Source organism: Archocentrus centrarchus, unplaced genomic scaffold (genome assembly GCF_007364275.1).
Source record: "Archocentrus centrarchus isolate MPI-CPG fArcCen1 unplaced genomic scaffold, fArcCen1 scaffold_68_ctg1, whole genome shotgun sequence".
Classification (NCBI taxonomy): Eukaryota; Metazoa; Chordata; class Actinopteri; order Cichliformes; family Cichlidae; genus Archocentrus; species Archocentrus centrarchus.
Genome location: NW_022060284.1, coordinates 378,117 through 402,804, shown reverse-complemented (window position 1 = coordinate 402,804; position 24,688 = coordinate 378,117). Strand labels below are relative to the sequence as shown.

Sequence of the window (24,688 nt, the reverse complement as noted above, 5' to 3'; positions counted from 1 at the left end):
CCCTCTAGTGCACCTGTTAATTTCATGAACACCAAAGCAGCTGAAACTGTTGACCACCCCCCTCTGATATTACTGACCACATCAATATCACAGAGGTTTACTGACTGATGCTGAACTCCGATTTTTGAATAGTGTGTATAATGGTCGCTATGAAATTTTAGCTTCAAATATCAAATATGTCTCGAGATTTATTTTTAAAGATGATTTTTTTCTGCACATTGAAATTTGAGGCAATAACGCTAAAATTTCACAGCAATCATGATGTATGTTCAGACTTTGTACCATAAAATCTTTATGCAGATGGTCGAGCTGAACATGTTCTAAAAATGAAAATGTGTTTATATTTAAAAAGTATTTAACTGTTAACTATATTAAACTAAATTGCAGCCTTCTAAAAAGAAATTAGAGTTTCAACCAGGACAGTAGGGTTCAACACCCTTGTGGTATTATTTTTTCACATTTTTTTCTTCCATCTAATGTAAAGTTTGTTGCCACTGAATCCAAGCAAACACCAAAATAAAGACTTGATAGAAAATGTGGGCTTTGTTTTTCTCAAACTAGATGTGATCATATTTGGAAGAGAGGTGAAGCTGCTGCCGGCTAGCTTCAATAGCTGTGTGTCTGTGAATTTCTGCAGAGTGAATTCAGTGACCTGGATGGAGATGCAGCGGTGAGACACAGGAGGCAGGAGATGGAGGAGGGCAGCAGCTCTGACTCTCAAGCTCCAGACTACGAGAAGATAGAAGGTATCGCTGACCAATTAGAAACAACATAGAGGTCACATGCTGCAAAGGATCTTTTGTGGGTGTTTTTACTAGTGCTGCTTTAATTTTCCTTCCCAGTACTCTCTCCTCCGCTTATACAGCTGTGATAAAGTTCAAACCGAGCAGCTTGCACTGTAGAACTCATCCAAACATACTTGAGATGTCTTTTTCAAGGGCAGGATTAAAAATCTGTTGTTTTGAATGCTCTGTTTGCTTTTTCTCTCCTGCAGAGTTCCCTGTTCCTCCTTTCCTGAATGTACTGAAGCACACAGACAGTGCATCACCTCCAGACCACCAGCACAAAGTGAAGAACCCCCATCTGAGCCAGCAGAGTCCAGACACCAAGCAGCACGCCAAGCACCACAGAGGCAGGATGATTCTTTGGTCAGATGGGTGGTGTTACTGTTACGTGGAAGAGCGGGGCAGTTCATTTAAATCTAACCTAACCCTAACCCCTAACCCTGGAGAGCAGCTTAAAAAACAAAGACAGGTGGGAGGCAGGCGTGGACTGATCAAAAGCATGCCATTTATTTAAAAACAAAAAATAAAAATAAAACAAGGCAAGCTTGGAGTCCAGCAAATCTTCACGTACACATTTCAGTCTTAACTTCCCTATGGCCATTGCAACAAACAGGTCTTTTCTTCCTTCACCACATCTATAAAGTCCATTATAAAGTCCATGACCATCGGTGTGTAAGCTCTGCCAGGTCGCTGCCATCACTCCATTCCCTCAGTCTGTTTCTGTGTGTCCTCTCTGCAGCTCTACCTCCTCTGCTGCACTTCCGTTCTTTATAAAGATGCCCCAGCAGGTGTTGCCCATTCACCTGATTGCTGTGGCAGGAAGTAAAAACCCCACAACAATAAAAGCATGCAATAAATACATTTAAAAACATGCAAGTATAAAATAAAACACAACATTAAAATTACTTCTGCCACATTAAATTAGGTAATTTGGTAGGTCAGGTTTACTATGAGATTACAGTTAGGGTTAAAAGGTCCCTAAAGGGATTAATAAAGTTGTATCTAATCTCTAATCTAATCTAAAACCTTTTCATGACTCTTTCACACTTTTCAAAGTTTTCAGAGTTTGTTGGTTCCAGGGGGATGAGTCCATCATACTGAAATACTGACTTCATTATTAAAATTAAAATAATTACTGTCAAAGTCTAATGTTATGAAAAACAAATATATGCATGTGCAGTTAAAGTAGCTCACACTTTACAAATCCAAATCTGTAATTCTCTGAATCCATCCTAAGTTCAGCTGGCTCAGTTCCTTCTGATCAGAGTTCATCGTATTTCTATTGTCACTGCTGCTCTCCCCACCTCTACTTTCACACCCACACACAAACTTTCACAAACTTAAACTTTGGTAAAATATGAAATACATTTAAAAGCAGTAGAATAAAAATATTCTGAGCTGTAATGAGGGTCAGGACTCAACCTGAGGATGGCCGTAAAACCTCCGGGGGATTTCCCAGAACCTCACTGAATGTAAATAAGTGCAGGCGGTCCTGAATGAACTGCACTTATTTCAGAAAAAATACTTCAATTGGTCTTTTTGTCCAATATTATTTCCTTATTTACTGTAAACTGATTTTTTTATTTGTTATTTACAACCTGTTGCATTTTCCCATTCATGTGTGCATGTCATCTGTGTAGGTCATAACTTTGCATTCTCTACATTCGCAGTAGAGCTTTGGGGAAATGGGTTGAATAAAACTCATTTTAAATATTTGTTTGCACAAACAGAAATCAGTCACCTGGAAAAATCTTTTTTTTTTTTTTTCAAAACTCCATTCAGGAATGGCCTAATTGCCTGCATATTCTTCTTCCATCTTCATATAAAATATGCCCATTCAATTTGAGCCATGATTATTCTTTAACCCTGCTTCATTTCCTGCATTTATTTATAATGACTATTTTTCATATTGAGAGTCGTTTTTTGGCTATTGCACCTCTGAGTAATGCTGAGTAATGCTGCATGTTTAGGATGTTTTTTTCTGTGTATATTTTTGTAATAAAGACATCAACAGCATTTATTTGACCTTTCTCAGGCTCAGAGGTGGTGATTGACAGCAGGTCTCTGAAACAAGTTTCTCTCAACACTCTGCTGATGGTCTACATGTTTCTGTACGTTTACTACCTTTGAATCCACTCAGTCCTTCATGCACTTCTCTACAGTTCTTCACTAAAGTGTTGGATTATTAAATTAATCTGATTCAATCAGTAATATGGTCTGTAGATTTGTCCTATTTGTCCAGGCCTTCATTTGTTTGCATATTAATACTGTACATCATATGCGTAACTTTTTATTTTTATGTTTCTGTTGGTGGGATGTTTTAACCTCCTTTAGCTCATCTTCACTTTTGTGTGTGTTTTTCCTCAGAGTGTGCGTCCTGGTCTTGTCATCCTGTTACCTGGCATTTAAGATTGTATCATTGGAGCAGAGACTGACAACGCTCGGCTCGGTGGTTGAGTTCACGCACCAGGAGTGAGTTATCAAACTGACGGAGATGCTGAGAAGTTCTATAAAACGTAGAAAAACAACCTTGAAAAACGAAAAGAAACAGAAAAAGTGATTTTGAAGATCTGGAGAAGGAACATCACTCACATGTTTTTCTACTTGTTGAAATCATTTGCAGCCCATAAAAATGGAGAAAAAAATACATTAGAGTCATGGTGAATTTTAGTCACATCCTCACTAAAACAAACATATCGGGGCATTAAATTGGTTTCTATAGTAATCTGCAAGATTGATTTCACTCACCTGAACTCATTCTAGATGTTTGCTGATAGATGTTAATCTTTCTGAGGATATTAAATCATTTTCATTCTCATTTGGGTTTTATCCCCAGAAACAATGTTGTGAGTGGAACCGCTGATGTGAACACCAATCTGTTCTCTGAACTGTTGACCATCAACCTGCTAAAGCTGGAGAAGGTTGGTCAGTCTGTCTGTCTCTTTCAGTTAAAATGTAAGATAGATGTAGATATATGATAGACATACTGAATTTTTAACCATGTTTAATATGAACATCCACCTCTATAACTGTATGAATTTGGCAGAGAATAAGGAAAAACCTGATAGGTGGCCTTTAAAAACTGTGTGATGGCGTTCTCAGGAGGTTCTGTCATTAAAGGCTCCAGCAGTTTACAAAGAGCAAAGTGTAATTGGATGCTTGATTAAACATTTATAGTCAGTGATCAGTTCAGAGTGCTGCATGGACATCATCTACAAGAAGAGCTCCATGTCTCCTTACAGCAGCAACTGCATTTGTTTTGTAGACAGAAAATATTCATCAACAAAACCGTGTCAGACTGTAGAGGCTTTAAAGACTGGAGTTGCCCTCTGTGAGAGGCAGCAGACTGGGGTGGGTATTCTTGAATCCTCTCGGCTTGCTGCCTATAAGTTGGAGTTTTCACTGGTGGATCCTTCCTCCTGCTCTCTGACAGGGACGGTCGCATTCTGTCTCTCTCCTGCCTCCCTGCCCTCCCTATCTCTCCTGCTTGCTGCTTGCTGTAAGAGCGTCTCTTACACACTGTCCAAATAAGATTAAGAGCATCATGGATCTGGCAAACTGGGCCCTGAACACCACTGATCGAATTTTCTCCACTATGAGATCAGGGAAAGGGGAGCCTGCGTGTCCGAGTGGAACAGACCTTGTTGGATACATCATCGATTCTTGGAGCTCATGGAGACCTGTGTGCTTCTCTGCTTTGGAGGTCGAGGACGTGGAAGATGTGTACATATTCGGCTATTTGGTAGCGGTATCTCTTCTGTTTGGGCTCGGAGGATACCTGATTTACCGGGAAATTAAGAAAACCTGGGCAGCAGTTCAATATCTGCCGAGGCTGCAGACCCAGGTGGATGGGCTGTGCAGAGCCGTACAAACTCAGACTCAAAGCCTGTTGGACCTGAGCCGTAAAGCGGACGGGTAGTCCAGCTGAGAACGTGCTCACAGGCGAGAGGGATCAGATCTGGAGATAAGGTTTGATTCCTGCATAGTGAGGACGGTAACTAATGAATTTGGAATATTGGATTACTGAATGGGTTCCCCAGTGAGACTGAAGGCTGTTGGAAAAAACAAACAGCCTGTTCCAAAACAACATCTGCATTATCAGGAATTCGGCTCCCCTGACGACCTTGGGCTGGCAATCATATCTCTCCAGGACTGTGTGTGATGGACGCTCTCCCCCTCGGCCCTCTCTGTGATTTGTGAAGCTGGATCTGGTGTACCACGACCGCTGTTGAACTTCCATCACTATCAGTGAACTGTTTTGGCTAGGAGCTGGCATCTGGCTCCACAATGCCCTGACCCTTTCGTCTCCGTCTGCATCCCCTCCTGCCCCCGCCCTTACCCACCATATTGCTATCCTGGCTTTAAATGTGCAATTATGCTTTGCTAAGGTGGTTTTTTTTGGACCCTGGTACATATCAGGTCACCTGGTACGTACCAGATGACTTTTTTTTTAACCTAACTTACCCATGATGTGTGTTGTTTCCCTTTTCTGGGGACTGATTGCAGCGCCACTTACGGCAGCGGCTGCGGACACCCATCTCCCCTATGTTAGTCTTGTCTGTTCTTCTCTGGATGGCTGTTCCAAATGCAATTTTGTTATATTATGATGGATTGTTGTTATATAATTTGTTATATAATGATTAATTCGTTGTATGCATAATGACAATAAAGTTCTATTTTATTCTATTCTATTCTGGATGAGAGGGTTGCTGCCCTACGTCTTTGGGCCTGACTGTTGCTTAAAATTGATGATCAATTTTGTAATCATATCATCAGATCTGTGGCCAAATGTTCTGGACACTCGGTTGAAGAGAGGAGCTGAGCTGCCAACTTATCTCCACCTGGTGGTGAGTTGGATCAGGTGGCAGGGGAAAATGCTGGACAGACCCAGCCACACCGAAACGTATAGTGAGGGTGCGCTGGGAATGCCTGGCAGAAGCCCCAGTCTATGAGATCTTCAACTTCCACTTCTGGCAGAACTTTGACAGCATCCCAAGAGAGGCTGAGGACATTGAGTCCGAACCTGACTACCCAGGGTTGAGACCAGGAAGCAGAGTTGCAGTCTTACACGCCTCTCTGCAGCTTCTCTCCTCCTGCCATCCCCCCAAAACCCCATCCCCATAGAGTCGGTGCCTGCTCCCAGACCACCAAAAACCAAAGCTAAAATCAGCAAAAAGCTATTTAAGCATAAAAATACAAAAACAATAAATAATACAGCTTCATCAACTGCACCAAAAAATAAAACAATTAAATGTGGATTGTTAAACATTAGGTCTCTCTCTTCCAAGTCCCTATTAGAAAATGATTTAATAATTGATCAACGTTTTGATTTATTCTGCCTTACAGAAACCTGGTTACAGCAGGATGAATATGTTAGTTTAAATGAATCAACACCCCCGAGTCACAGTAACTGTCAGAATGCTCGAAGCACAGGTCGAGGAGGAGGATTAGCTGCAATCTTCAATTCCAGCTTATTAATTAATCAAAGACCCAGACAAAGTTTTCATTCTTTTGAAAGCCTGACTCTTAGTCTTGTCCATCCTAATTGGGAAAATCAAAAACCTGTTTTATTTGTTATTATCTATCGTCCACCTGGTCCCTACTCAGAGTTTCTGTCTGATTTCTCAGACTTTTTATCTGATTCAGTGCTCATATCAGATAAAATAATTATAGTGGGTGATTTTAACATCCATGTAGATGCTGAGAATGACAGCCTCAACACTGCATTTAATCTATTGTTAGATTCAATTGGCTTCTCTCAAAATGTAAAGGAGCCCACCCACCACTTTAATCATACTCTGGATCTTGTCCTAACATATGGCATAGAAACTGAAGACTTAACAGTATTCCCTGAAAGCCCCCTCCTGTCTGATCATTTCTTAGTAACATTTACATTTACTTTAATGGATTACACAGCAGTGGGGAATAAGTTTAATTACAGTAGAAGTCTTTCTGAAAGTGCTGTAACTAAGTTTAAGGATCTAATTCCTTCATTGTTATGCTCTTCAGTGCCAACACAGTGCAGAGCAGCTACCTAAACTCTGCTCCCAGTGAGGTTGATTATCTCGTCAATAGTTTTACATCCTCACTGCGTATAACTTTGGATACTGTGGCTCCTCTGAAAAGGAAAGCTTCAAATCAGAAGTGCCTGACTCTGTGGTATAATTCACAAACGCACAGCTTAAAGCAGATAACCCGAAAGCTGGAGAGGGAATGGTGTCTCACTAAATTAGAAGATGCTCATTTAGCCTGGAAAAAGAGTTTGTTGCTCTATAAAAAAGCCCTCCGTAAAGCTAGGACATCTTACTATTCATCATTAATTGAAGAAAATAAGAACAACCCCAGGTTTGTTTTCAGCACTGTAGCCAGGCTGACAAAGAGTCAGAGCTCTGTAGAGCCGAGTATTCCTTTCACGTTAACTAGTAGTGACTTCATGGATTTCTTTACAAATAAAATTTTAGACATTAGAGAAAAAATTATTCATAACCATCTCAAGATTATTCTTCATGTTCGGCTGCTTTCAGCACTGCTGGTATTTGTTTAGACTCTTTTGCTCCAGTTGATCTTTCAGAGTTAACTTCAATAGTTACTTCCTCCAAACCAGCAACATGTTTATTAGATCCCATTCCTACTAGACTGTTCAAAGAAGTCTTTCCAATTATTGATGCTTCAATCTTAAAAATGATCAATCAGTCTTTATTAGTTGGCTATGTACCACAGACCTTCAAGGTGGCTGTAATTAAACCTCTACTTAAAAAGCCATCACTGACCCAGCTGTCTTAGCTAATTATAGGCCAATCTCCAACCTTCCTTTTCTCTCAAAGACTCTTGAAAGAGTAGTTGTAAAACAGCTAACTGATCATCTGCAGAGGAACGGTTTATTTGAAGAGTTTCAGTCAGGTTTCAGAATTCATCACAGTACAGAAACAGCATTAGTGAAGGTTACCAATGATCTTCTTACAGCCTCTGACAGTGGACTCATCTCTGTGCTTGTCCTGTTGGACCTCAGCGCAACTTTTGATACTGTTGACCATAACATTTTATTACAGAGATTAGAGCATATTATAGGTATTAAAGGTACTGCACTGCAGTGGTTTGAATCATATTTATCTCATAGACTCCAATTTGTTCATGTAAATGGGGAGTCTTCTTCACACACTAAGGTTAATTATGGAGTTCCACAGGGTTCTGTGCTAGGACCAATTTTATTTACATTATACATGCTTCCCTTAGGCAGTATTATTAGAAAGCACTGCATCAATTTTCATTGTTATGCAGATGATACTCAGCTTTACCTATCAATGAAGCCAGATGACACTCATCAATTAGTTAAACTGCAGGAATGTCTTAAAGACATTAAGGCCTGGATGACCTCTAATTTCCTGCTTCTAAATTCAGATCAAACTGAAATTCTTGTTCTCGGCCCCACAAATCTTAGAAACATGGTGTCTAACCAGATACTTACTCTGGATGGCATTACTTTGGCCTCCAGTAACACTGTGAGAAATCTTGGAGTCATTTTTGACCAGGATATGTCCTTCAATGCACATATTAAACAAATATGTAGGACCGCTTTTTTGCATTTGCGCAATATTTCTAAAATTAGAAACATCCTTTCTCAGAGTGATGCTGAAAAGCTCATTCATGCATTTATTACTTCTAGGGTGGACTATTGTAATTCATTATTATCAGGCTGTCCTAAAAGCTCCCTGAAAAGCCTTCAGCTGATCCAAAATGCTGCATCTAGAGTACTGACAGGGACTACAAAGAGAGAGCAGATTTCTCCCATATTGGCTTCTCTTCATTGGCTCCCTGTTAAATCTAGAATAGAATTTAAAATCCTTCTCCTCACATACAAGGTCTTGAATAATCAGGCCCCATCTTATCTCAAAGACCTCATAGTACCATATCACCCCAACAGAGCACTTCGCTCTCAGACTGCTGGCTTACTTGTGGTTCCTAGGATACTTAAGAGTAGAATGGGAGGCAGAGCCTTCAGCTTTCAGGCCCCTCTTCTGTGGAACCAGCTTCCAGCTTGGATTCAGGAGACAGACACCCTCTCTATTTTTAAGATTAGGCTTAAAACTTTCCTTTATGATAAAGCTTATAGTTAGGGCTGGATCAGGTGACCCTGAACCCTCCCTTAGTTATGCTGCTATAGGCCTAGTCTGCTGGGGGGTTCACATAATGCACTGTTTCTTCTCATTCACCTTATTTACTTTGTTTATACTCCACTCTGCATTTAATCATTAATTGATATTAATCTCTGGCTCTCTTCCACAGCATGTCTTTCTCTCCCCTCAGCCCAACAGGTCGCAGCAGATGACCCCCCCTCCCTGAGCCTGGTTCTGCTGGAGGTTTCTTCCTGTTAAAAGGGAGTTTTTCCTTTCCACTGTCGCCAAGTGCTGCTCATAGGGGGTCGTTTTGACTGTTGGGTTTTCTCTGTATTATTGTAGGGTCTTTACCCACAATACAAAGCGCCTTGAGGCGACTGTTTGTTGTGATTTGGCGCTATATAAATAAAATTGAATTGAATTGAATTGAATTGAATGGACCATGTTCTGCACCTCCATTGTTGAGGCTGCTGCTCAGAGCTGCAGCTGCAAGGTGGTTGATACCTGTTGTGGTGGTAATCCCAGAACCAGATGTTAATCACCAGAGGTAAAGGAAGCGTTCAAGCTGAAGGAGTCGTGATTCTGGCCTCAAAGTGATTCTGGCACTACATCAGGTGACTTGGGGAGGGTAAAGTGGTGCTCTACTCACATGGTCTATAGTGCAGGTGGGTTGCTGCTGACTTCAACTGAGGCTATAGTCAGGTGGTGGAAGGAATACTTCAAGGACCTCCTTAATCCCACTGACACACCTTCTGTAGTGAAAGCAGAGCCTGGGGATGAGGACTTGCCCATCACTGGGGGTGAGGTCACTGAGGTGGTTAAACAGCTCCTTGGTAGCAGGGCTCCTGGGGTGGATGAGATTCGCCCTGAGTTCCTGAAGTATCTGGATCAGGGCCGGCGGTAGCATAGGACAAGGGTGGGCTCAGCCCACCCAAATCTGATTCTTGCCCACCCAATCAAAACCTCCCATACCGCCTGCGGGCAGCGAAAGATCCTCCCATCAAGCTACGCCTATAGTTTTTATTTTCCACACTTTGACTTTCTCACACTCTGATTCAGGGCTGCACCCTCTCGTTTCGTGCTTTTCCTTAATCTGGGTCACACTCTAGTTTCCATGTTAATATTTTTGATTCTTTTTACATGTACCATGAGCATGTATCGCGTCTATCAGTAAGTCTAGCCCTGGAGTATCCCCAACAGCTCCCGCTGCTGTCCGTGCTGAAATATCTCCCCCTGAGCGGGTTACCTGCTCCATCCATACCTGTCAAGTATCCCGTTTTGGCTGGGAAATTCCTGTATTTTACTCCTCTGTCTCGGCGTCATCCCATATTTTTATTTTCCCGTACTTTTCCCGTATTTTCAGTTTTCAATTTTCATTTTTTTTAAAGCATTCATGTGCCGCTCCAAACAGAATTCTGTCACTAGCCTCGGAAGAACTGCCACCTGCAGTAGTCTGGGTGGCAGTTCTCGCGAGTTTAGTGCCGACAGCGGGAGCAAACCTGGAACAACAAATCAGAGATGGATGGGTTTAATGAGAGAGAAGGCAGTCCTGCCAAAAAAGTTAAGCCTTCGTGTAAATACCTTGAAAAATGGGACAGGGAATTTACTTTCCTAAAGAGGAGCATGATTGGGCATAACTGCTCATTCTGTAAGATTTGTAACTGTGATTTTAGTGTCTTTCATGGGGGAAGGAACTATGTCCGTCAGCACGAAAAATCCTTCAAGCACAAACGCGGGCTAAAGGCACAGAAATATGCCCAGGAGATGTCACCAGTTCTCTTTGGTGTTTTCATTTAGGCCGTGCTATAGGAATCGCATATGTAGGAATGTCCACAGCATTTGTAGGCAAAGCATTAAAGTTATGAAGTTATTTAATAAAGTTCATTTGAAGTTCTTTTTTTTTTATTCATTTGTAGTTCTAAACATATTTGGGGTGTTTTTTCTTCACTTTTTGCCTTTCCAAAGATGTTTTCTTCTCTCCTACAGCCTCGATTGCAACTATATGCAAATGCCCAATTATGCAAATTAGGTGATGACGTCATATACGGGAAATTTCCGTATTTTTAAATACAAAACTTGACAGGTATGGCTCCATCTCCTCCTCTGTCCGATCAGCAGAAATTCTACCGACTAGTTTCTCTGCATGTAATAGCACAAGCACCCCTGATGCTAGTCCCACTATAGCCACATCCCCAGACCCAAAGCAGGTCCTTCCTCTTGCCGTTTCAGCGCCAGGTCCTACCACTGCGTACCTGAATAGCGCTGTGCCTACACTGCCAGTGCTACCTAACAATCTACAAACGTTGCTTCGCCAATACGTTCCGTCTCATTCAACCCGGCGTGGTACCACACTAGACCTTGGCTGGAATACTCTGTGGCTCGGGACGCATGTTTCTTGGTAGGTCACATTTCTCAGCCTCCCAGGAAAGGTCTATGTCAGGGTGCTGGAAAGGAGGGTCCATCCGTTAGTCGAACCTCGGATTCAAGAGGAGCAATGCGGTTTTCGTCCTGGTCATTGGGCACTGGACCAGATCGTCATCCTCTCGAGGATATTTGAGCATGCTTGGGAGTTTGCCCATCCAGTCTACATGTGTTTTGTGAACTTGGAGGATGCATTCAACCATGCCCCTCAGGGGGTGCTGCAGGAGTATGGGGTGTCTGGTCCATTGTTGAGGGCTATTCAGTCACTGCACAACTGCAGCAAGAGCTTGGTCTGTATTCACAGCCATAAGTTGGACTCGTTTCCTGTGGGTATTGGACTTCGCCAGGGCTGCCCTTTGTCACCGATTCTGTTCATAATTTTTCTGGACGGATGATTATATTCACATTCAAGAGGAAAAATGCAGTTTCCGTCCTGGTTGTGGAACGCTGGACCAGCTCTTAATCCTCTCAAGGATATTCAATTGTGGGTGGAAGTTAGTTTCAGGATCAACAGGAGCAGGCCTCATTTTGAAATCTTACTTACTTACTGATCCAAGATGGCACCTGTGTTTGGCTTTGCCGCTCTTGTATCTCGCTGGTGCAGTCGTACACTGCTGCTCATTGTTGTTGTGCAATGTTATTTTTTACAATTTTTTTCTGTTGTGGAGGCTGCTCGAATCTATGATTGGGGCACACTGTTATATATTAAGGATTCAATGGAGAGCTACTGTGACAGCTGGGACAGCTTCAGGAAAGTTTTTCCACCTCCCTTTGTTGTTCCTCACCTGAGTGCCTGCCACTGTGTACAACCCACTGGACTCTTAATCCCAAGAAGTGAAAAAAAGGTACCAGGGCTGGTGTCCAGGTGAAATTGAGAAAATACCGAAGGCTTGCTTCTTGGCTTTGGAGAGACTCCTGCCTGGTGGCTTAGTGGTGAAGCCGGCAACCACACACACGCCGCGTTGCGGTGCGGGTTTGCGTCCCGGCCTGTTGCCAATTTGCCTGCGTGTCTTCCCCTGTGTCTTTCCCCCATTTCCTGTCTCTCTCCACTGATGATAAAAGCTGCTGTAGCCAAAAATGCAAAAAAAATAAATAAATTCCAATCTGGCTCTGTTCCCAGCTTCTTTAAACAAGCTGTTGTTGAGCCAATTTTTAAGAAACCTCATTTGGACCAGTCTCTTCCAAACAGTTACAGGCCAATACCCAAATTGCCTTTTGTGTCAAAGATTTTGGAAAAAGCAGAACAACTTAACCATTTCTTGGAAGAAAATAATGTTATGGACACTTTCCAGTCTGGTTTTCGCAAATGGCACTCCACTGAAACTGCATTACTTAAAGTATCTAGTGATGTTTTGATGGCAGCAGACTCTGGAGAGTTTACAGTTCTGGTTTTATTAGATCTCAGCTCTGCTTTTGATACTATTGATCACAGTATCATGATAAACAGGCTTAGGGATCTGTTTGGGATTACTGGTGTTGTTTTGGAATGGTTTATGTTATATTTATCTGAGAGATCTTTTACTATTCATATGAATCAAGTGATGTCTGAAATAACAGTTTTGTCTTGTGTGGTACCTCAGGGATCTGTTTTGGGTCCAATTCTCTTTTTACTTTATATATTCCCTCTAGGCCCAATTGTAAGAAGTTACAGTGATATATCTTATCATCTCTATGCTGATGACATTCAGTTATATTGTTCTTTCAAAGCCTCTGAGTTTTATAAATTCTCTAGTTTAAGTAATTGCCTCACAGAAATCAAGCAATGGTTTAATGACAATTTCCTCCAGTTAAATACTGATAAAACTGAAACACTGATTATTGCTCCTGACTACATGATTTCATAAATCAGGTGACATATCTGTTCAATCAAGCCTCAGAAATTTAGGTGTCATTTTGACAGTTTAATGTCCCTTAACCATCACTCCAAACAGCTGGTTCAGAATAGTTTTTATCATTTAAAGGACACGTATCATGCTTTTAAAACCTCTCTTTTGGATATGTAAATCATTCACTTGTCATCTATATAAAGTAGAACTGTAATGCTTTGTTGTGAATTTCTCATTATTGTAGCTCCACAGACCCCCCTTTTACACCTTTTATGACTTGCGTCTTAGAGCAACCCAAGCAAATGATTAATTTCCAGCCATATTAAGTGAGACATTAATGTTGAATAAAACTATCCAGTTATAAAGCTGAACTTTAATTTTCAGGCTCAGGAACAAATGACATGCTGAAATAAACCAAACACCAGCCATTAGAGATCATCTGAGGGAGTTGTGTCTGTGTTTAACTTCCAATCAGCGGCGAAAGCCAGCAGGGCTTTGAAAAGGATGTGACATCTTAAAAGACATATAAAAATCTTAAAAGACATATTAAGTGAGACATCTTAAGTGAGACAACTTAATGTCTCACATCTTAATGTCTCACATCTTAATGTCTCACTTAATATGGTTAGAAATTAATCATTAGCTCAGCTGTATTCGTTGATGTTGAAATATGTTATGCTTGTTTTAACAGCTTATTTTGAATTAAGACTTAAAATTAAAACACAAAAAGGAGCAAAAGTTCGTTCTCCGTTTAACCAGCTGCTTTTACACAGCTGTGCTTCGCACTGTCACGGTTGCTAGGCAACATGAGCTACACAGATGTAAGGGAAGGTGACGCTGATATGAAGGACAGACCGTCCAATTTCACAGCCGCTCACTTCCGGTTCTTCGTGGGCTGCGAAGGACCCAGTTTACGTGGGCCGGGTCCTTCGCAGGATGCGGCCCCTGAATTTGGACACAGCTAGTCACAGCGCTATGTATTACTCTAGCTGCGGAAAAGAGCTGGCTGAGCTGTCACCGAACTTTTGCAGCAGCTGTGGCCTAACTTCCGGTTTAAAAGCCAAAAGTGGCGTCGTCCAATCAGCGATTTCCCAGGTTTTCACACTGGGACCTACCTTTTCCGGTTTGTTAATGTTGTTGTGCTTTCGTTAATGTTGTTGTGCTTTCCTTAATGTTGTTGTGCTTTAGTAATTTGTAATTGTGCTTAGTTAATGTTGTTGTGGTTTGCACTTCAGGGCCACCGTAGATTACCGGCAGAGTAACCTTTTAATCACAAGTTTATTAAAAATGTCAACAATGGAAGACTTATCCATCCAGCCCTATACAGTATGTTTGAGCCAGAGTCTGACCCAGAGCAGGAGAATGAAGACGACGAACTTCGTGCAACTTCGGCATAACGAAACTGGACTACAAAATCACTGCGCCAAAAAAAAAAAAAAAAGGCAGATTCACAACATTGGTTAGATTGATTGGTTAGTCGGATGTCCATGCCCTTGTTTAGCAGTTTCACGGCAAATACTGTGACGTCAGAGGACAGAAAACGTCACAGAGACTACAGAAAACTGAACAGCCTGAAAAATATGACCGAAAAAGAATATAAAGATATCTACGCAGCACTGGAACAGAATGCATTTAAATTTCCTGCATTGCTGCACACTGAAAGTACACAACAAAATGTATTTAAGGGCTAAAAAAGTGGATTTTGCATGATGCGTGTCCTTTAAGGAATATTTCAAAACTCAGATGACTGGTGTCAAAGGCTGAGCTTGAGATGATTATAATCATCTCAAGCTTTTATCTCTTCTCGTCTGGATTATTGTAATGGTCTTTTTACTTGTTTCAACAAATCAGCTTTGGATCATCTTCAAACTGTGCAGGATGCTGCAGCAAGACTTTTAACTGGCACCAACAGAAGATCTCATATCACTCCAGTTTTGGCTTCTGTTCATTGGTTGCCACTAAAATCTAGATTTCATTTTAAAATTTCAGTTTTAACTTTTAGGGCCTTACATGACCAAGCTCCCCAGTATATCTCTGACCTTTTGAAACCATATTCTTCGTCCCGAGCTCTTAGATCATCAGGTTAAAGGTTACCGTTGGTCCCTTGCACTCATTTCAAAACTTGTGGGGATCGGGCTTTTTGGGTTGCGGTACCAAGGTTGTGGAATTCTCTTCCACTGTCTTTACTCTGTACAGACTCCATTAGGGCTGCAACGATTCATCGATTAACTCGATTAAATCGATTCTAAAAATATATCGACACAAATTTACTGTGTCGATGCTTCGTTTAAACTCTGCAGCGCTCAGCTGTCTCGGTGTAAGCGGCGCTCCTCACTAGCATTAGCAGCATTAGTGCTGACGTTTTTTTGTGGGTTTATTGGGGGCTGGCAAACCAACATAGAACTGCATTACCGCCACCTACTGGACTGGAGTGTGAATCACTCACGTATACACAAGCACACATTCTAAAAAGCTCTCCGTCGCTGCGATGGATTTCATTTAACACAGAGTGGATCATCACTAGAGTTGCCACCTGTCTCGTAAAATACAGAACCCCGTATGTTACGGGACTCCGTGGAATACGGCTCCGTAACATGCCGTGTTCCGTACTTTACAGGACGGGTGGCAACTGTCGCTGACATGCATTTCCACGCCTCCACTGCTCTCTGTGTGTCTGTGTGTGTTGTGCTCGCTGAGAATTTCAGCTGCTATTTTTGTCTTTACTTCAGCTGTAGCTACCAGAACTGGTTTGCTAGCGAGCGCGGGCCATTAGCACTAGCGATGGTTCGGTACCGGAAGGCCCGCCCCCCAGGACCGAGGGGCTCCTTCAAAATATTTTTTATACTTTAATCCCTTATTAGTGACTAAATATAGACCTGCAGTAGAAACGTATTTTCGAGAATGCTTGTGAATACAAAGCATTACACCATTACTCACACATGCGCCATGGCTCCCGCAGCCACTAGTTTTTCAAAACACTCATAGCAGGCAGCGGTTTTAACTGCGCAAGCGCAAAGAGGCGAAGCTGTGACAGTGAGCTCAAGTAGTGCAGAAGGAAACGTTTTTCCAGCGTCCAAAACAGCAGCTTTTTCTTTTAGTAACCACCATTAAATCTGTGAAACAGCTGGAGGTCCTTCATCAAGCACCTGATCAGCAAGTGTTAAGGTGAAGAAAAGAGAACTTTGTAGCTGCTCCATTCACTGCTGTTTGTTCACATGGCGAGAAACTGCATTACGGAAGTTAAAATATGCAGATAAACTGTTAATAAAAAAAAGTATTTCTTATCCGATTACTCGATTAATCGCTGGAATAATCGATAGAATACTCGATTACTAAAATAATCATTTTATGCAGCCCTAGACTCCATTGACTCTTTTAAAAAGCAGCTAAAGACATTTTTATACAGACAAGCTTTTAATTAACTTGTTATACTGTATTCTATTGTTTTATATTGTTATACTTTTATTTTTTGTCTTTTGTTGTAAAGTACTTTGTGATTTTTATCTGGGATGAGTGCTATATAAATAAATTTAACTTACTTATTTACTTACTTACCAAGCGAAATACTTCCATTATCATTAGGTACATTTATCTGCAGTCACGTTTTCTGACAGTATACTTTATAGTTAAGTAAAACTCACTCTGTTCCTCCAGGTGCAGAAGAACCTGCAGAGACTGCTGGAGGAAGCTGCCTGAAAGTATTGGAAACCAGCATAATTACAATGAAATGATGTGTATCCAGGTGCTGGTCATAAAATTAGAATATCATGAAAAAGTTGGTTTATTTCAGTAATTCCATTCAAAAAGTGAAACTTGTATATTATATTCATTCATTACACACAGACTGATATATTTCACGTTTGTTTCTTTTAATTTTGATGATTTTAACTGACAACTAATGAAAACCCCAAATTCAGTATCTCAGAAAATTAGAATATTGTGAAAAGGTTCAATATTGAAAACACCTGGTGCCACACTCTAATCATCTAATTAACTCCAAACACCTGCAAAGGCCTTTAAATGGTCTCTCAGTCTAGTTCTGTAGGCTACACAATCATGGGGAAGACTGCTGACTTGACAGTTGGCCAAAGATGACCTTTGACTCTTTGCACAAGGAAGGTGAGACACAAAAGGTCATTGCTAAAGAGGCTGCTGTTCACAGAGCTCTGTGTCCAAGCACATTAATAGAGATGTGAAGGGAAGGAAAAGATGTGGTAGAAAAAAGTGTCCAACAACAGGGATAACTGCACCCTGGAGAGGATTGTGGAACAAAATCCATTCAAAAATGTGGGGGAGATTCACAAAGAGTGGACTGCAGCTGGAGTCAGAGCTTCAAGAACCACCATGCACAGACGTATGCAGACATGGGTTTCAGCTGTCGCAGTCCTCGTGTCAAGACACTCTTGAACCAGAGACGGCGTCAGAGCGTCTCGCCTGGACTAAAGACAAAAAGGGCTGGACTGCTGCTGAGTGCTCCAAAGTTATGTCCTCTGATGTGCACGCAATGATGGTTCCAGATCACTCATCCAGAGACGAGCATCTGCGGTCATGCAGCCAGAGACCGGCGCTACTGTTAGGCAATGTGGTTTAAGTGTCTTGCCCAAGGACACAACGCAGCGCAGGGACAGGGGCCCGAACCGGCAACCTTCCGGCTGCAAGGCGAGCGCCTACCCACTGCGCCACTGCCACATGATCAAAGTCAATGTTGCATTTCCTTTGGAAATCAAGGTCCCAGAGTCTGGAGGAAGAGAGGAGACGCACAGAATCCACGCTGGCTGAGGTCCAGTGTAAAGTTTCCACAGTCAGTGATGGTTTGGGGTGCCGTGTCATCTGCTGGTGTTGGTCCACTGTGGTTTCTGAGGTCAAAGGTCAATGCGGCCGTCTACCAGGAAGTTTTAGAGCACTTCATGCTTCCTGCTACTGACGAACTTTATGAAGATGCAGATTTCATTTTCCAACAGGACTTGGCACCTGCACACAGTGCCAAAGCTACCAGTACCTGCTTTAAGGACCATGGTATCCCTGTTCTTCGTTGGCCAGCAAACTCACCTGACCTTTAACCTCATAGAAAATCTATGGACTATTGTGAAGAGGAAGATGCAATACGCCAGAGCCAACAATTCAGAAGAGCTGAAGGCCACTATCAGAGCAACCTGGGCTCTCATAACACCTGAGCAGTGCCACAGACTGATGGACTCCATGCCATGCCGCATTGCTGCAGTAATCCAGGCAAAAGGAGCCCCAAAGAAGTACTGAGTGCTGTACATGCTCATACTTTTCATGTTCATACTTTTCATGTTCATACTTTTCACTTGGCCAACATTTCTAAAAATCCTTTTTTTTGTATTGTCTTAATATTCTAATTTTCTGAGATACTGAATTTGAAATAAATCAACTTTTTCATGATATTCTAATTTTATGACCAGCACCTGTAGTTTTGTAAATATAGTGTAAATGTGTATGTTTATTATAAAAATAATTATACTGGAATGTATTCTGCCCTACAAAGCCAAAATACAGTAACTACTATATATATTTGGTCAAATATACCCAAGATCTGCATTTATATTTGTTACTCTTTGTTACTTATTTCAAGATGTTATGTGTTACAGATGTGTAATTTATGTATTTATGTAACAAAATCCTGTTTGAGGCTAGTTTAAGGGAAGTCACAGCTACAGTAGCATTAGTACTGCAACTGAATATTCATGTTTGACACTTAGCATCCAAGGAATGGATTTAATAGCTACATTTAATTGTGAAAATTCAATACAATTCAGTCTTATTTATATAGTGCCAAACTACAGTTGCATCAAGGCAAGGTAAAGACCCTCCAATAATACAGAGAAAACCCAACAGTCAAAACGACCCCCTATGAGCAGCACTTGGTGACAGTGGGAAGGAAAAACTCCCTTTAACAGGAAGAAACCTCCAGCAGAACCATCTGCTGTGAGGGGGGGGAGACAGGACAAAAGACATGCAAAACCAATGTATATTTCTGCTAAACGCTAACTAATGTAGTGCAGTATCTAATTTTCCTTTTCAGTATGATTATTTTTTCAAAAACTCTCTTACATTGCTATCACACCGCTCTTCCAAGTTTTATTAGTTTCTGTATTGTTGTCGGTCTTTGTAGGGCAGCAATCATATGATATGCACAAAATAAATCTTATTGAAGAGGACCATTAATATCATGCTTAAAAATGGCCCCCTCTCGTGAAATGTTTTGCACCTGTAACCCCACCAAACTGTGATGTTGTTGTGTATGGACACACCCTGGTGTACAACTGTACCTCACTGTTGCTAGGTGAGAAGTTAAACCATTTTGAGTGGTTTTTAAGTAGTTCCTAAATCTCAGCCAGGCTCTGACATTTCAAATGATCAGGTTTAAAGGCAGAAATGTGTCACGTTTTTGTGTGTTTTTAATTGAGGCCTTCTGTTTACTGTACTTATTCTCAGCTTGGTAAATCGCTCTGATGTGATATTTTGGACCAACAACCAAGTTTGTAGTTGAATAATGAATTCTGCTCAGGTCCTAAAAGATAAGAAGGCAGGTTGTGATCCTGGTTGAAGGCTATGACCCAATTCTCTAAAGGAAAGGTAATGGATAGAACAGGTGCTTCACTGACTTATTTCTTACTTCATTTGTCAGATGATATCATCTGACAATGGATCATCATTCAAAACGTTGCAGATCAGCTTTGCTGCCATTTTAGTTCATTAAGCTAAAAGTGATCACATTTGAATGAGATGGTGGAGTGCTAAGTTAGTACCTGATGCTAGCTAGCTTGGTTAGCAAACCAGACCTATAACCTGCACAGGTGCAATACACAGATGCAGACACCTGCTAATTAGTGCTACAGTAAATACAAGGCTAATTAATGAAGTACAAATTTCTGATACAGTTTGTTGCACACACTAGGTCACATTATCTATGACATAACTCCATTTAAATGATCCAAGGAGGTCGTCCAGTTCAGTAAATTGAATTAATGGTGGGGAAGCCTAGCAGACAAACAGGTACAACTTCCAGTGTTAATTTTGTTGACAAACTATTTTCATCGTGTTTTCATCAACGACCCTTTTTTTCATGACAAAAACAAGATGATAACTAAACAAAAACTACCTAAAAGGATAAAAATAATGATGACATTAACTGACGCTTTCATCATCTAATGAAAATGAGATAAAAATGCTTGGTGGGAAAGACATCCAATCGGAACTTGTTTAATTTTGTGAAAGGCTGGGACAAGTTAGCTCACTAAACTCACACTAATGATCTCTAACCAGTGATGTTTGGTTTATTTCAGTGTTTCATTTGTTCCTGAGCAAATCAGTTTGGCTTAATTAAAGTTAAGCATCGTAACTGGATGGTTTTATTCAACATTAATGTCTTACTAGAGAGCTGTTAATATCTCTGGAAATAAATAATTCACTCAACTGTATTCCTTGATGTTGAAATGTGTTATGCTTGTTTTAACAGCTTATTTTGAATTAAAGAATTAAAATTAAACCACAAAAAGGAGCAAAAGTTCGGCTGTGCTTCGCACTGTCACGGTTGCGACATGAGGCGAGGGCAGGGGACGCTGATATGAAGGCTAGACCGTCCAATTTCACAGCCGCTCACTCCTGGCCTCTGCGGGCTGTCAGAGACGCCACCTCGCAATTAATTACAGATGTGCCGTCACAGCGTAACAAGAGAGAGACAGTGATCACAAGAGAGCGAGCCGGACACACAAAGAAAACTGTGTTGAGTAAATAACCCTCAACTGTTGGCTTGAAAAAGAGGCTGAAATTTGAACCTCGCTCCTTGGTGTAGAGCAGCAGCTCAGGAGTTAAACAGCGACACGTCTGGATATGTGACCGTCTGATGCAGCTTTCCTTTAACACTGGGTGCAGACAGACTCAAATGGCAGTTTCATTTTTATGAGCTCCACCCATCACAGAGGAAATGAAACTTAAAGATTCAGTTCGTCGGTGAGACCAGAATGTGGTTACATTAAAGGCTGGGATATTTACTGACGGACACACATTAGCTCAAAGTCAAAGGGACTGTATTCTGGTAAGTCTTATTTAATTAATCTGGATATTACAGACACGGCTGAAAAAGATGCTCTTCTTGAAGGTTTCCTGAGCTACCATGTGTGCTCAGAGAGATGAAGATGATTGAGGAGCAGATCTCCTCTCTGTCAGACAGCATCTCTGCTGTTGAAGAAGAGCTGCAGAAACACAGCGTGCCATTCCTCAGCAGTTATAAAGCCACTCAGAGCAGAGCCCAGAGCTCACTGCCAGATCCACAGCTACTCTCAGGAGCACTGATAGATGTGGCCAAACACCTGGGCAACCTGTCCTTCAGAGTGTGGGAGAAGATCAAGGAGAAGCTCCACTTCAGTCCTGTCATTCTGGACCCAAACACTGCAAACCCCTGTCTCTGTCTGTCTGATGATCTGACCAGTGTGAGACGTGGAGACACAAAGCAGCAGCTTCCTGACAATCCAGAGAGAAACACTAAGTATAATGAAGTTTTTGGCTCTGAGGGCTTCAGCTCAGGGAAACACAGCTGGGAGGTGGAGGTGGGAGACCATCCTGACTGGATTTTGGGTTTAGTTAAAGAGTCAGTTGACATGAATGAATCATCTGTTTCTCCAGAAACTGGATTCTGGTGTTTAGACCATCAATCTGGAGAATACACCGATGGTTATGGTCAGACTGTGGGAGTGAAGAAGAGTCTCCAGAGGATCAGAGTCCAGCTGGACTATGACAGGGGGGAGGTGTCCTTCTACAACCCTGAAGACATGACTCACATCTGCACTCACAGACACACTTTCACTGAGAAACTCTTCCCATATTTCAGTGTTGGAGAATCAGGAGACGCCAAAACCTGTGATATCAAAATCTGTCAGACTGAGATTTCATTGAAACCTTTGAACTGAGTTTTATGCAACAAAAGAAAAAACATGAGAGAAAACTTTTTAATTTAAGGCCGTGCTCTTCCGTGTTAATCTTGATACGGCAGCATCCGTCAGGACGTTGAAAGGATCGGTGAAAGATTGCCAGCAAAAGTCGCCATTATTTATGATTCTGTTTGGTTACTGTTGGCCGTAACCACGCCAGAACTGTACAGGCATGAATGAATGAACCTGGCTGACTGTCTCGCCATCACTCTTCACTCGATCGACACAAACACACACATCGCTGCCCCGCCCCCTTCTCCTCTCAGCCACTCAGCTCATAAACAACCACAGTGATGGAGGACACAGCCGTTGGAGATTCATATTCATATATATTCATGAAATAAATGCTTGAGCTGTGTGTGTGTGGGGGGGGGGGGGGGGGGGGGGGGGGGGATCAGATGATCAGTGTTCAGCTTAAACATGTTGACGGTGTTTGTGAATTAATTTTTCACCTGCTGAGCAAATATGATGGAAATGTCAGAAACATGAGGTCATTTATCTCCTGGGTTATTTCTGTGCAATAAAAAAATCAAAGCCTGGCTGCAGTCTGATGTGTCTGTAAACACTGAAGGACGCTGAATTTTTTATTGAAACTCTCATTTTATTGATAACACCTTAACACATTTTCTTGAAGTTAGAGAAACACGTGTAGCACATAAGAGAACACAGCAATAATCGGAAGAATCAGAGAATATTATTATATTATAATTATATTATATTATATTATTATACAGAAGAAACCCAAAGGGACAAAAAGGGAAGCAGAAAGAGGCGACTGCAGAGAAACCATGGAAGAAGGTTGGGAACAGAGAGAGTGGGGAAAAGAGTGAAAGACACCCTACGGAGAGAAGCCGACTCAGTGATGTCAGTGCAGCTGATGCTTCATCTGATTAAAGGACAGGAAGGCAGCAGAGCTCACACTCACCTCAGAGGAGGACACTTGATGCTGTTTGTGTGTCGGGCTGCACAATTAATCACTATTCATTCATTCATCTGTGTAAGAGCCATATTCTTTTTGGTGTTATGTGTTTGAACACTAGGGGGCACTTAGTTTATGAGTTGTATTCATATGGGAAGGGTTTGCTCATTTGGTTGGCGTCAGTGGTGGAAGCATAACAGTTTTTGACCGTGCAACATGTTAATCAGGTATGCCAGCATTTTCAGTGTGTAGTTAGGCTGCATACGCTGTTCAATGATAGAGGCGAGAGCTACCTGTTGTTGGTCACAAAATAATAAAAGTGAAGACAAAGATGTTTGTTTTCGTCACAGTGTGTGAGTACACAGCTGTGGAGAATGCGTCAGAATCAGCTGAAGGAGACACTGAGTATCAGCACAGGAAAGCTGACACAATCTGTGACCCTTCATACAGAATCCTCATTTCTTAGAGGCATCGCTGCCATTTTAGTCCCGCCTGTGCAGCCCTGATCAATACTGTGATTGGAAGCTGCTTCTTATTCTACACTGATGAACTGCTGATGTCTCTGACTGGATTGTCTGTTTGATCTGACTCTAAAGTTATTGTGCAGCTGCATTAAAAGCATCAGTCTGCCATCTGTGTGTGCTTTACTGTGTGTGACAGCGCCCCCTGCTGGAGCTTCTCCTCTTTGCAGCAGCAGTGACTCTTGCTGCTGATGCTCAGCGAGTGCTCCTCATCGTCACTCAGTTATGTACAAAAGGCAGCCGCTCTGCACTGACAGCACAGAGCCCCATAGAAAAGCATGTGAAACAATCATCATCATCATCAACTTCCTCACAGTCATCCTCAGTGCTGCAGTCTATATACAATCCATCTCATTATAATCATCTTCATCACATCATGTGGAGACAAAAATAGTTATATGCACTTAAAAAGCTGATAAAATAGAGAAAGGTGGAGTATACCAGCATTCAGTAGAAAATGAAGTCAAATCAAAGGCAAAGAGCAAAAACAAAGTGTCCTGTTGACTGTCATGCAAAGACAAAAAGACCAGCTGCTCTGCTTGGTAGCTGCAGGTGTGTAATACTGTTTCCTCCCTCAGTGTAAATATGTGAATCTCATTAGAATCAGTTTCAAGGCTAGAAACACACTAAGAAGAACAGAAGAACAACACCTTTGTACTGTACATGCTGCTTTTTCTTCTTTTTGGGACGGGGGTCGGGCTCATGGTTGGTGACCTTTGACCTTTCCGCATCAGAACAGGCTGAACTAGACGTGAACATCATCACTGGATGAGACACGAGGACGATACAACGTCTCTGTTGTTCACCTTGGAGGGAAAACAGTTGCTGACAGAATGGATCCTATAAAAAAGGCTGTGAAGTGTTTGGTGGGATAGTTCACACTAAATACAGTCCTGTATCACATGGATTTAACAGGTGTCCCACTCTGGCAAAGTGGGAATGACAGGAAGGAGGACAAATGGACACAAAAGAGCCAAAATGTAAATGTGAAGAAGAAAAATAAGAGAAAAAGCCAAAGTCATTTGCACCATGTTGGTCGTTGCACAGAAACAGATGCAGGATGCTGTTATGGTCCTGGGTCGGTGGCTCAGTGTTTTGACTTTCTTTTGGTTAGCTCTGGTTTATTGTAATTTTTGGGTTGTTTCTTT

At 41.7% G+C, this 24,688-nt stretch overlaps 2 protein-coding genes across 2 annotated transcripts in view; both read left to right on the top strand.

Annotated features, from left to right (window-relative positions):
• Window positions 1–20,591, top strand: part of gramd2b (GRAM domain containing 2B) — a 31,337-nt gene extending 10,746 nt beyond the window's left edge. Inside the window, exons 9-15 of the mRNA XM_030725702.1 lie at window positions 638–746; window positions 995–1,132; window positions 2,821–2,896; window positions 3,153–3,257; window positions 3,622–3,706; window positions 16,801–16,853; window positions 18,568–20,591. Of these exons, the coding sequence (XP_030581562.1) occupies window positions 638–746; window positions 995–1,132; window positions 2,821–2,896; window positions 3,153–3,257; window positions 3,622–3,706; window positions 16,801–16,842 (555 nt within the window). The 3' untranslated portion in view covers window positions 16,843–16,853; window positions 18,568–20,591. The remainder of the gene's footprint in view (window positions 1–637; window positions 747–994; window positions 1,133–2,820; window positions 2,897–3,152; window positions 3,258–3,621; window positions 3,707–16,800; window positions 16,854–18,567) is intronic.
• Window positions 20,592–21,097: 506 nt separating this feature from the next.
• LOC115777729 (zinc-binding protein A33-like) lies at window positions 21,098–22,079 on the top strand. The gene is made up of 2 exons (XM_030725692.1): window positions 21,098–21,123; window positions 21,299–22,079. Exons 1-2 carry the CDS (start codon window positions 21,098–21,100, stop codon window positions 22,077–22,079), a joined length of 807 nt encoding a protein of 268 aa, XP_030581552.1.
• The last annotated feature ends 2,609 nt before the right edge of the window (window positions 22,080–24,688 follow it).

Excerpts from the sequence above, each read along its gene's own strand:
- LOC115777729 (XM_030725692.1), top strand. The coding sequence starts at position 21,098 with ATGAAACTTAAAGATTCAGTTCGTCG. Across the intron at positions 21,124-21,298 it reads CTTAAAGATTCAGTTCGTCG|AGAGATGAAGATGATTGAGG; the intron begins GTGAGACCAGAA and ends ATGTGTGCTCAG.